We start from the raw sequence: 14,219 nt of genomic DNA, 5'->3' as shown, positions 1-14,219 counted from the left end.
CTCTCTTCATACTCTATATAAATGACCTCTGTGATCATATCAAGAGCAATTGCGTTCTCTTCACTGATGATGTAAAGCTATTCAACACCACAGACAATACTGCTACCCTTCAAAAAGACCTAGACTGTGTATCAGGATGGTCAAACAAATGGCAACTTCAAATCTCAACAAATAAATGTTCTGTCTTACATATTGGCCAAAAAAATCAGAAAATAAAATACAAACTGAATAGTCAAGACCTTGTTGATGATCCAAGCTCTGTAAAGGACCTTGGAATCCTCATCTCTAATGATCTAAGTGCTAGAGCCCACTGTAACTACATAGCCAAAAAGGCATTAAGAGTTGTTAACCTAATCCTACGTAGCTTTTTCTCTGGTAATATCCCACTACTAACTAGAGCATACAAAACATTTGCTAGACCAATACTCGAATACAGCTCATCAGTCTGGAACCCACATTATGTATCTGATATTAGCACTTGAAAAAGTCCAGAAATATTTCACAAGAAGAGTTCTCTACCCCTCTGCTCGTTGCAGAATACCTTATGTCACCAGATTTGAAATTCTAAACCTAGAAAACCTAGAACTACACCACCTTCAGTCCGATCTAAGTATAGTATATAAAATCATACATTGCAATGTCCTACCTGTCAATGAATACTTCAGCTTCAACCATAACAATACAAGAGCACACAATAGATACAAACTCAAGGTTAACCACACCAAACTTGATTGCAGGAAATATGACTTCAGCAACAGAGTGGTCAATGTCTGGAATACTCTACCTGACTCTGTGGTTTCTTCCCCAAACCCCAAAAACTTTAACCTTAGACTGTCTACTATTGACCTCACCCCTTTCCTAAGAGGTCTGTAGGGGGCGTGCATAAGCACACCAACATGCCTACCATCCCTGTCCTATTGTTTCTTTTTATTTTTCTTGTATGTATCCATTTCATGTATTCATAACTATGTTTATACTTATACCTATTATCTTGTAAGCGATTGACGAATCAAATGAATAAATAAAATAAAAGCTACGAATCCATTTCTGAGTGTAGATGCAAATATGCCATACAAAGTTGGCTGAGGAAAGGTATTGTGAATGGTTTGATATATAAGCCAGTTTTAGCTAGATTTTCTTGTGTTTTCCTCACATATGTCTTTAAATCCTCTGGCTTATTCAGTGGTGGGATGCTACCGGTTCGGCCCTGTTCTACAGAACCAGTAGCTCTGTGGAGCAGCAGACACAGAACTGTGATGACCCTTTGGTTGTTTGTTTGGCCCACCTGCCTGCCCGGGCTCTTACCTGTCCTTTATTTCCTGCTTTTTCAACCTCAGCTGCTTTGTGCAGCACAGCTGAGGTTGAAAAAGCAGGAAAGAAGAGGATTTTCAAACACTGTGCACCCGCACACAGCGCTTATCAGCTGTCTGGGTGGCATTTTGCAAATGCTGTACACACGCATGTGTGCGTGCAGCACGAGCGTGCACACAAAATGCACTCTCACTGAACCGGTAGTAACACCAGTTGAATCCCACCTCTGGGCTTATTCCTTTCCTTGCTCTGAATAATGTTCATTACCTTGCGGGGGTGGGGGGGAATGATTGGTGTGTGTGTGTGTGTTTGTATGTGTTTGAATGTATTTATATATACTGTACCTATACGTCAAAAGATACAACTGAGCAGAGTTCAACTTTATTTGTTCTGCATAACTAACTGAGGGGCACAGCCAATATCCCACAAAACTATCTGAATATGTATTTTTTCAGAAACACTAAAGAGGAATATGAGAGCGGTCACAAAGTGTGACCTGATCAAAAAGTATACGTTCCATCCTCTAGTTTTCCTCAATTTTCCTCAAATCTTGCTTTTTCTCCTTGATCTTTTAAATATAAAGTTTAAGAAGAACGGCCCAAAAGATAAAGAGCACAAGACAGTAATTTGCACACAGCTATTTAGCAACCATGGAAGTTCTGTTTGGAAGCATTATCTTTTGAAATAATGTTTAAATTCTCTTGAGATGTAATATGAAAGAAATGATAAAAGTATGCAGACAGATCACTCATTCTTATCATAATTACAACATTGCCAAATGGAAATAGTTGTATGTGTATTAGTTTACCGGGTTTTAGAACAGCATATTTTCCAGATAGCTATTGGAGAGACTCCACCTAGTGGTGTATTCAGACGATGGCTATTCTTTTTATTTTTTTTAAAGCTATTTTGATATAAGGCAGCTCTCAAGATCTTTGCTTATTCAGAGGTCATTTAAGCTAAATTGACCGATAAAAAATGTTAACACTCTGTGTTCTTTCAAAAGGACTGGGTACAACTCTTTCTCCAATCATAGATCAAATTGGATTGGAAGAGAAGAATTAAGAAGCTTAAAATACAAAGCAAAAGAATGAATAGATACAAATCTGAAACAAACAAAATCCTTCTTTAGCTTTTTTTCAAGTTTTATCACAATGGCAAATACCAATGAAACTGATATTGAGGCAGCATCTATGCTGTGTCACACTGATAATGGTTGTAAAATTTCAGAGATGGATTTGTTATGATATGACACTTCTGCGAAGATGGAGTTATTAATTTTAACTGGAATTAAAATCCAGATGAGGTAACTAAGGAATAAGAACCTATGTTGAAAATTAAAGAAATGAAATCGAGAGAAAGTCCTCTTCAATTATTGTTAAAAACATGCCAGCAATATATATGTACAAGGAGTATATATGAAAATGGACTTGCATGGAAGGACATTAATATAATTTCTATAGCATACATAAGCAATATTTAGGGACCATTGGACACATTTGGATTTTCCCCCCAAAAAGAATCAAGTGGACACCCCAAAAAGTAGTCTATACAAACAATACTCTTAGGTATGACCAATCCACATTCTAATTGAACCATGAAATATGGATTTCTATCAATTGTGATTTCTACTATTACTGAAACTACATGTGTATGTGTATGATGCTCACATGTCACCTCTTGACATCAAGCACAATTAAAGCATGGAAGATTTAATGAATAAATATTTGAGTGGAGACTTCGCCAAGTCCTTAACTGTGCATAATTAGGGGTCCAGGATTTGGAGAAGCTTCTATTTATAGAAGTCAAGACCTCCTTTCTAACATAATAGCAGAGGTTAGAGGAACTGTGTGGATGGGGTGGATCTAGAGATATGACTTACAACCCTTGCCTCTTAAAATAAGTACCCATAGGAATCTTAAGAAGGTGATAGTCACAAAACAATAGATATGGTCATGAGACTAAATTAGAGCTTTGGTTTGAATTACCCAGCTAACTCTTGAACTTCTGACTCCACAATAAATTTTTGGGGAGTTTAAAATATATGCACATGAAATTATTGAACTAAAGAATTGACAGAGACCATTCCAACAAGTCTATACATTTATACATTTCCAACAGAAGGATGACCAGCCTCTGCTCAAACATATCCAGGAGAGGAGACTATCTTCTTTGGCAGTTGGTTCCATTGTCAAAGTCTTGTTACCATTAGGAAATTTTTCCTGATGTTTAGACAATTGGGAAGACACTGAGGAGCTATAAAATGTATAATTATAGAAAAAGAACCTTGTAACAAACATTATAGCAGGTACTATGCAGTGACCATTCAGATTTGGAAGTGTATGTATGTATGAGCTGGAGTAATAACTGTTGTTGGAATGTTTTTAGTCATCAGTGTAATCTAGAATTGCTAGTTATTTTCATATAGAGAGAAACAGTGAGACAAATCTACATATCACCTTCCCATGGATGAATACAAAACAATGTTTAAGGAAATACACTGTGTGCATTTTGTTTATGTTCTGTTCACATAAAATGATCCCAAGAGACAGCTTACACAAATTGTTCTGTTCCACTTATTGAATTGTTCCTAGATTTACTGTACCAAATCTATACTGGCTTTGGCTGATGAACCACAAGGGTGGAATCCATATATCCTCTATCTCTAAGAAAAAAAATGTACTGATCAAAAAAAAAAAATGACACCCATCATGCCACATTTAAAAATCAAGTTCCCTTACTGTGTATGAGATATATAGCCTTCTGTCTTTCGGATATGACATTTCCTGTATTCTCTGTTGAAGTGAGGATGATGGACTTACATGCTATGTGACTGCTTCCCCAAATAAAATTAGAACATTATTCTTGGTTTCCTGAGAAATATCTGAGACCTGTCCTTAAGCTCGGCATTTCCTCTCTCATTTTAACATCTACATTCATTTGGGTACCATGCTCAAAAATAAATATTTCAGCCACTAGTCAAATTAAGCTCACAGCCTTAACAAAAAGCTCCTCTTTCAGGTATGTATGTAAAAAAGCACTCACGGCCTAATTCCTTAGAGAAACAGTTTATGTCAAGCCAATCTCTGATTTTCTGGGAGATATACTATATCTTGATGCTGATCCAGGCAAAAAGAGGACCAGGAAAAAAAAAAGAATCTAGCCGCTATATGAATTAGTATGAAAATGAAAAAAAAAATTACGAAGTAATATTTGACACATTTGTGCTAAATTTGCATAGTGGGTAGTTAGTAGCAGTGACGTTGTGAAATTATGACCAGATTTATTATGAGATATATAGTACTTTCATCAAGAGCGGACTGCATAGGTAACGGCAACCAAAGTAGTGGCTGAATTATACTTCAGTACTAGCCATGGAAGAAGGTGGCTTAGAATAGTGTTTCTTCAAATGTGGTCCTGGATCTTGCCCCTGCCCCTCCCCCACCCAGACCCTGTCAAGGGTCCTTGAAATCAAAACGATTGGTCAGATGTTGAAGTTATTTGCAGATATTTAAAACAATGACACCCTTCTCATTATTTTTTTATTTGTTAAAAATATAAAGGTTTTTTTTTTCACGAAAAATATTTTATTTATGTTGCTCTCTACTAGATTTAATATTGTTATTTTTACATGACTCGATCAATAGATATTCTACAGATACAACCATTTTAATTTTTGATGCATTCAATATTGATAAATATTACCCTTAGACACAAAAGCTCCTTTGGGGTCCTCCATAACTTTTAAAGGTGGGAAGGGATCCCAAGAGTAAAACATTTAAGAAACACTGACTTGGGGGATTCATGGGCAGACCTCAGAATACATCATACCCTTCCCCTCTAACACTTTCCTGCCATTTCTGCCCCCAATCATTTTCCATCTGAGATAGCTTCCTTGGTCTAATAGGGTCAACCCAACCAGTTGATAATTAAATAGAAGCTGTGAAGAAAGCTGAAGCATGCAGTGAGTGGAAAACTATATACACTGCCTAAATCAGTGTCCCTCAGGTTTTTCAAGCTTTTCAATTATGTTTAATGTGAACCAAATCAGACCTTTCCATGCTCATTAGTTTCAGTCATACTACATTGTGAAATTCCATGTTTGGTATGCCAAACTGACAGCTGCAATGACATCATCCAGACCTTATCAGAGGGCAGCCTTCTGCCAGAGAATTCGGGGTGATGGGTTCACCTCACATCTGGTGGGTGCCAGGTTCAAGAAGTCTACTCATAGCAGCACCCTCAGCATTTGATTCTGAAAATGGTGGATGTCTTGAACTGGAAGATTTCTCTAGCTTTTGCAAGTTTGTGTTTTACAGAGAAGGTTTTGGTTCATAACTCCTGAAAGCCAGAGTTAAGTGAAGTTGAAAATTACTCAGGCCTCTGGTAATCTCATGAATGTTATAAGCTATGGAGAACTAAAAATAATTTCTAAGCAGCCCATTCCTGGCTGTGATAAAAGCAGTTTGAGGATGGAAGTAACAACATTCAAGACAAAAGAACTTAGAGCAAATGAACATTGGGCACAAATCAGAGGTGGTATTCATCAGGTTCTGACCAGTTCTGGAAAACCAGTAGTGGAAATGTTGAGTAGTTTGGAAAACTGGCAAATACCACCTCTGACTGGAGATTTTGCAGTATCCTTCCCCTGCCATGCCCACCAAGCCACGCCCACAGAACAGTTGGAAAAAAATTTGAATCCCACCATTGGCACAAATCATCATGACCATTCAATATAGTAAGCCTTAAAGAAATGTACGGGAACTGTATGAAAAGAGGATTTATTCTTTGTAGCACAATTGGTGTTCCAAACTAAGCCTGATTCTAAACTTGTTTGTTTGTTTTTACTTTGTGATTCTTTAACATATATTTTAATCTGAAGAAAAAGACCACGTTAATGAACATAAATAAAACATCAGTCATATAAATTGTCTAATGTTGATTGTTTGGATCACTCTGACTGGAAAGGTTATACTGTATCTTAGCATGGCTGAGAAGTTAATAAAACATTTAAGAAGTTCATGAAACTGTCAATAAAAAAATATCTTGACAGAAAAATGACAGGAATTGTTTTATTAATTGCTAGGCTAAAGAAAATGGCTGACTTGGTTGTAAAGCTAACAGAGAAAATAATGTACATTTTACATTTTTAAAAGCCCTTTTTAACAGCATTAAATAACAAGCTCTGTCCTCTGGAGCAGAGGTGGTATTCAGCAGGTTCTGACCAGTTCTGGAGAACCAGTAGCGGAAATTTTGAATAGTTTGGAGAACCAGCAAATACCCCCTCTGACTGGAGATTTTACAGTACCCTTCCCCTGCCACGCCCACCAAGCCACACCCACAGAACAAGTAGTAAAAAAAATTTGAATCCCACCACTGCTCTGGAGGATTAAGCTCTTGCAGAATGACTTCATCTTTCAATTTTTCAAATTAGGTCAAACTAACCAATTATAGTAAAGCTTTAGTTACGGTGGGACAAAGACAATAGCTGGTGATAAGCAAATAAAATTGGAAAAATTCCTGGCATACTCCAAAACAGTATGGTGAGGATGAATGGGAGGGAGGTAGATGTGCAACAACATTTCCACTATTTCTTAATAGGTATTTACCATAGAGTACCAATTTGAAATGACTCTGAATCTACTCTTTTTTCGAGTAGTAGAAATTTAACTGTCATGTATCATGAAGCTATTCCTCTGAATGCACCGTGGTAGTAGTAACTGTTTCTACCGCTAGTAGAAAATAGAAGAAGAAAAAAGTGTTCAACCTGTTAGGGAAATCACCTTATTTTTGAGCATATGGTGATTTCCCTAAGAGGTTGAACACTTTTTTCTTTAAATTCGAATTTAAATTCAAGAAAAGCAACCTTATATGATAACACCTCTCTCCAACAAGAAAAATTGTGGAAAAGGGGCAGGGAGAGCTGAGAACAGAAGCTATGGAGAAAGACGTGAGGTAAAACCATTTTTGAAAGTATGGGATAAAGCTGCTGGAAAAAGAGAAACACAACCTGATAGATGGCTACTTGTTGGCTGACTTGAATATTGATGGATTCTGAATTGTAACCCTTCATTCTAGGTGGCAATTTTGTGGTGCATGTGTACACAATATAAAAATATAATCAGTCACTTGCAATGGTCCATGGTGCTATTTTTATATTTCTTTTTAAATTTTCCACTCAAAGGACTTGTACATGCGTTTAATAGCAACCATACTTCATTACACAATGTTGCTTGATTGACCTCTAGGGAAAAAAAATCAAAAAGATTTAATATCTACCTGTAAAATAAGCAATTGCCATACCTGTTCATCCTAGAAAATTCTGACTATGTTCTATTGTTGTTTCAAGGTTCTACAGGCAATAAAAAGTCTGCTGGAGGACTTTCAGGAGGCATTAAAGAAAGTGACCACGGGCCTCTGGAGATCCAGGAGGCCATCTCCTTAAAAGAAAGAATGGCTTTGTACCAGGCCGCTGCATCTAAAGTAGAGATCAGCAACTCCTCTGCTAATGTAAGAAATATACTTTTTTTGCCTAACAGATTCACATCATCCATTCAGACGGCTTTTATAGACTAAGCTCAATTGTATCTCAATTCGTCTTTCATTTCTGAGTCCTGTGTCAAGAGAGGTGGCTTGGTTTTGGTTTGCATTAATTGTTAATTACTGAGTTCAGGAGTGGGCTGCTTTCAGGGGTTCGGGAAAGCTGAGATTCTGTGTCAGTTTGGAGAACCCCCAAATCCCACTCCTGGCTGGCCCCGCCCATCCTACCCCGCCCCTCCCAGGAGTCCCTACGCGGCCTGTTTTGGATGCAGGTAAGTGAAGGGTACGTGCGGAGGCTTAGGGAGGGCAAAAAACGGGCCTCCCAGAACTCCAGAAATGGGCCCATTTCCAACTTCCAGAGAGCCTGAGGAGCCCATTTTCACCCTCCTGGAGGCTCGAGGAAAAGATTTGGAGCCCAGGAAAGGCAAAAATGCCCCCCCATCATGATGCAGGAGGCTGATTAGGCCACGCCCACCATGGCCACACCCACCCAGCAACTGGGCAGAGAACCCTTTGCTAAAATTTTTGAAGCCCACCCCTGACTGAGTTCTTTTTACCATAAACTAATGTGCAAATGTGCACATTCTTTCTGGCAAACTCCTCATTTTAATAGTTCATATTGAAAAGTTTGATTACAATCCTAAAAGCAAGTGCAAAATAAAACTCAAGGAGAAAAAGAGAGATAGAAAAAATAAAAGGTGGGAGAAAAAGGGAAAGGGAACAATATTTTTTTTAAATGACTTTTGATCTTTGTTACAAGCATAAGCAAACTTATAACTCTTCAACTTTTTCTGTCAAATTCTTAAACAGCACCTAAAGAAAACTTCCTCTATGTTCAATTAACAATTTGGACAATTGGGTGAGGACAAAATTGGAAGATTGCTCACTCTTCTGCTCAATGTTAAAGCAAAACCTGTTTACACATAGTTTGTGAGAGGCTTTAATATAACTTAGTGTAAACAGTTAAAAAAAGAGTACCCTAATATCATGATCTGCCATCTGTCATATCCCACATCTATCACTCACAAAAATTGTATCCTTGTTTTTTACCCTGTTGTGGTATCTTTGAATAAAACTCGATTTTAGAGTAATAATAGTAATAGTAGTAGATACATTTTCAAGATGGTCATTAACTAAATTCAGAATTTTGTTTTGACACTTTCCCTTTGCCCGAAGCAAAGTTTCCTAAATAGCACACCCAGAATGAAATGCAAATTCTTAGGAGTAAATGGACATGGTGGAGCTATTTGTAGCAGTAAGAACTGATTGTCCAGCTAGGTGGCAGTGCCTAGCTGACCTTGGTTGATCTCAAAATGTTAAGGAGGGTCAGATAATTCAATTATTTACTGCTGCCAAGAAAATTGTATGAACATATGCATAAAGTCACCGTGAATGAAAATTGAATCAAAGGAGACTTTACTCTTAAGAACTGAAGGTGTACCAAAAATTGATAAGAAATATTAAGAAAGACTTAGTCCATTTTCTGCTAAGGGATATCAAACATGATTAGGAGATAGACTCTTGGGGCTATAAGGTATAAGTAATTCAGGAAAGAGTTCAGGAAAATAAATTGCTCTCCACAAAGATAATAATGTGAGTCAGAGGTTCACAGAGGTTCATTCGGGTGCCTATTTTCTGCTCAAAAATGCTGACATCCACTCCATCAGAGAAAACATTCTCTCAAATTAAACTTTAGATGCATATGAGCATTTGTGTCTCAGGCACATAAAATGATGTTGGGATCATTTTACTTCAAAACCTATTGGGAAAACCAAAGAAACCAAGCATGCAAATATTGTCACTCCAGAAAGTGAAGCAAACGCTTCAGCAATTCATTTCATAACTCAGAAAGAGTCTTCAGTAAGTCAAATTAAGGATAGATAAAAGATGTTTTATCCATGCAATGCATTCATTAACTCTGTATGACAAATAAAACTTATCCATGAAGCCTAATATCACATAACTTAGCTCTGGTCTAATGGGAACATGGAAATGTTCCTACGTAGGCTACTTTTCAATCTGAAGGGTACTCTCCATACAAACACAGGGACCTTTTCCTTAATTATAGAATGAAAACCAGGCTGGATAACATTTTAAGTCAAAGTAATAACTTTGCATAGAAATTGGAGATTTTTTTAAAAAAAATCCTCAGTATTTACACTTGAATACCTATACCGTAAATACAATTATTATATGAACATAAACTAAGAAGATGCAGTGTAATTGATGCTAATCCCTAACAATTTTAACAGGACATTATTAACTGATACCAAAATAATAACTCCTTCCAAGCAATATAGAAATCAAATAGAATAGAATGGAATGGAATGGAATGGAATGGAATAGAATAGAATAGAATAGAATAGAATAGAATAGAATAGAATAGAATAGAATAGAATAGAATAGAATAGAATAGAATAGAATAGAATTCTTTATTGGCCAAGTGTGGTTGGACACAAAATGAATTTGTCTTGGTGCAAATACTCTCAGTATACATAAAAGAAAAGATTAGTGATAGTCATAGGGTATCAAATCAAATCAATCAATAATCATCTTACAAATTCTATAGCATATGGAAGCATAGTATAGCACAGGCTGTAAATTCCATAGCATATGGAAGCATAGCATAGCACAGGATAATAAGATGTATCATAAATCATACTGCCAGCCTTTGGAAGGGATTATTTTAATTCTGTATATCCAATTACTTTTCTTCCTGATGCTATAGGCACAAACTCTATTAGAAGTAACTTAGTCAACAGAGAAATCAGAACTGTTTAACAGATGTTGCTGTTGGTTTTTAAATAATCAGAATATTAATGCTAGTTATGATAAAAATGTTATTTATGGAATTGTTTTAAGGAATTTGAAATATCAGTTACAACTGTATTTTCTAAAAGAAGAACAATAGAAATTTTGATCACTGGATCAAATTATGATCACTGGTATAAGTAGCCACTTATTTATTTGTACCTCTTTTAAAATGCCTGATTACCAGTGAATTGGACACTTTGTTCCTTTAAAAAAAGCCAGAACAATAAAATGAATGAACAAAAAGCTGTCCAACCAGAAAAAGAAAAACTATACAAAACAAATCCAATGTTATAGAGGCTTAGCATCTTTCTATTCCAAAGTCTGGGAAAATAATCGGGTTTTCAATGCCTTCCAGAACTTCATCAGTGGTTCATTGCGCAGTCAGCCAGATGTTCAGACTGGGTTTGACATTTTATCTACCAGTTGGGTGCTTCCCAAGGACCTGATATAGGCATTTGTTGATGTTTCATAGTATTAAATGTATCATCAAAGAATGTAAGCTGTTCCAAGTAAAGCTGCCTTTTACAATCGTGGTGAATTTATCAGTGCCGATGGTGTTTAAGGGGTGTTTCAGTTGTTTTGGGATTACACCCGAGCTATTACTATTGATACCACCTTTGCTTTCTTTTGTCACAGTCATTCTATTTCTATTTGCAGGCCTTTGTATTTTGTTATCTTCTGCAGTTCTTTCTCTTCTTTTCTGTTGGCTCCAAGTCATGGGCATTATCCAGATATTTTTGTCTTTCTTATTGATAATTACTAAGTCTTGGGTGTTACGTGGCAGGTGCCTGTTGGTTTGAATTCTAAAGTCCCAGAGCATTTTAACTTCTTTGTTTTCTATGACTTGCTCTATTTTACGATCCCACCAGTTTTTGCTTGCAGGCAAATAGTATTTCTTGCAGATATTCCAATGCACCATTGTTGCTACTTTGTCATGCTGTGCGACCTTCTTATAACAGCTAACCAGGTGATCCAATGTTTCTTCAGCTTCTTTGCAGAGGCAGCACTTGCTTTCAGTTTCTATCTTCTCATTTCTGCCTTTGTATGCATTTGTTATTAAGGCTTAGTCTCTTGCCAGATCTTATCTAACAGACTTTATTTGTTTTGCCTACTTTTTAATGTCCTGGCCATGTAATGCTTTCTCTTCCCATGCCTCCATTCTATTCTTTATTTGGTCTTTCCTGTCGGCCAGTTTGGTCTCTCCAGTAGTCAATAAGCCTTTCTGATATACTAGCTTCCATGAATCTTCTTCATTGTTCTTCAGATGTTCTTCCAATGCCTTTTTTCCCCCTTCAACTGTTCGATGTACTTGCAATATTCCATACCCACCTATTTTCCTTGGTAAATAAAATCTGTCAACATCACTGCAAGGATGAAAGGTATGATTCATTGCCATTATTTTTCTGGTCTTCCTATCTAGAGCCTTTCGTTTTGCTTAAGTCCAGTCTACTATTTCAGCTGTGTATTTAATGACTGGAATTACCCAGGTAATAATTGCCTTGATGGTATTTTCTCCACTGGGTTTGGACTTTTAAGATCTTCTCCTCCTTCTCCTTCTCCTTCCCTTTCCTCCTCTTTCTCCACCTCCTCCTCCCCCTCTTCTTCTCCTTTTCCTTCTCCTTCTCCTCCTCATTAGTATTGTTGTTACTGTTATTATTTCAATTTCTAAGGTTGTCCATTCATTTGTGGGTAGCTTACAGAGGATTAAATGACCAAAAGAGATCAGCAATAATATAGATATGATGAAGAGACAAAGAAAACAATATCAAATGTTTATAATATCAACATTTAAATATAAAATGTAGCAATTCCAATTGTTACAATAATACATGACTAGTATATTTCATGCCCACAGCTTATGGTAAGAGCCAGGGCTTGTGTGTTTTTCCTAAAAGACAGCATGGTTTTAGATGTATGGACCTCTGGATCCACACGGCAGGTGTGACAACAGAGATGTACAATTCAGGGAAATTCAGAAGAAGCAAGTTCCTTAATGCATTTTGCAGTTTCTATTTATACAGACAGTCAGTCTCATGGAGATCCATTTATAATATCATCCACATATATTACATCAAGATTAATGGTGGCTATTTTTTATTCTTGTAAAGCACCTCAACTGATGCGATTCTGAAGACATGTGATTATTCAGAAAAGACAATTCTGCCGACAGGGTTTAGGACAAGCTATTCAGGTTGTAGATTAACATTTTAGGGACTTTTTTTATTTCTATCTCATACAATCACAATTTGTAAAGCTTTGGCAAAAAGTTTATTTAATTCTTCCCTCTTTTGCCGTTCTGCCAGTATCCAACCCAAATCCTATAGAAAGCTTCAGGCCATTTTATTTTTTTCACCATGCAAAGAAAAACAAATATAAAAAAGTTCATGGTGGAAAGAGATTCCAAATGAAATTTAAAAATCTGGTTTGAAGCTATGAAGCTTTTTTGTGGCTTGGCATTGGTTATGTTGCTCATCTTCAATTGGCATATCCACACTGACCTTGCTGCAAGATCAGTACAGCTGTTTTTCAGTCTCTCTCTCTCTCTCTCTCTATTTTAAGGCATTGTTCTTCCCCAATGGGGCTAGCGTTCAAGAGTGGCCTGTCATAGGAAGTTACATTGGCTCCAATGTAACCTATTTATTTGCCTCCAGAAACAACTAACACAGCTGTTGTTTTGAGTTCTGTAGACATTATATTTTTTTATTTTTCATGGTTATGTTATTGTCTTGTTTATGAGCAACTGAGAATCCATTTATGATTACAGCAGGAGATCAGTTTGATTAATAAATAAATAGTGAGTAGTAGTGAAAGATTTTCAAGATTTAAGCATTTGGTCTTCACCTGGCTGTCTTCTTGTGATTCCAGTACCCAGCAGCAGTTTTATTTACGAAGAAAAACAAAAACAACAATTCAAAAAAAAACAACAACCCAAATTTCATTCCAGTTCAGTATAAGCAGCCTGACTTTTGCCTAGTGACAATAATGGTGTATTATTACTGGATAACAACTAATGTGCAAGGGCTGAGTACAGAAGAATAGAAAGCACTCAGAAAATTTCCCCACTCATTTTTTTTAAATTTAGCATTGCACTGGTCCCAAAGTTTTTTGGCTTGGTTTAGATCTGTACCTACTGTAAATAGATTTTATGATATTGGAATTCTTTCTAGAAGAAAAGCTACAGCATGCCATACAGACTGCATAAAAAGCATTTTCTATACCGTGTTTATAAAATAAATAAATAAATGACATCTCAATTTTTCACTTAGAGTTCAATATGAGAAATTTGGCTTATTTGAATTTTCCCAGCCCTGTTAAAAATAGTGAACCTTACGACTGACAATGAAAGGAAGAAAGCCATGAAGGGTACATATTGCTTTTGACTCTATTTCTGAATATGAAAAGAGGGCTAAAAGAGACTACCTTTAAATTATCAATTATTTAATATTTTCTATGTGTTTTAAGAATTTATTCAAATATTCATTGACCCACAAGAAATTGAAGATAAAAAGAAAAATTATTGCACAATAGAAACTACACAAAAGAAAAAAAAGAAG

The 14,219-nt window shown here is 36.4% G+C and overlaps 1 protein-coding gene across 2 annotated transcripts in view; it reads left to right on the top strand.

Annotated features, from left to right (window-relative positions):
- The window catches only part of XIRP2 (xin actin binding repeat containing 2), a 217,862-nt gene that overhangs the window by 123,875 nt on the left and 79,768 nt on the right, over nucleotides 1-14,219 (top strand). For both annotated transcript variants that reach the window (XM_087949789.1, XM_026674369.2), the window contains one exon: nucleotides 7,661-7,821. In XM_087949789.1, coding sequence (XP_087805915.1) covers nucleotides 7,661-7,821 — 161 coding nt within the window. The remainder of the gene's footprint in view (nucleotides 1-7,660; nucleotides 7,822-14,219) is intronic.

Source organism: Notechis scutatus, chromosome 1, assembly GCF_049901735.1.
Source record: "Notechis scutatus isolate UNSWTSFEM ecotype Mainland chromosome 1, rNotScu1.2, whole genome shotgun sequence".
Classification (NCBI taxonomy): domain Eukaryota; kingdom Metazoa; phylum Chordata; class Lepidosauria; order Squamata; family Elapidae; genus Notechis; species Notechis scutatus.
The sequence above is the reverse complement of the archived record's forward strand: the minus strand, read 5'-3'. Positions and strand labels throughout refer to the sequence as shown.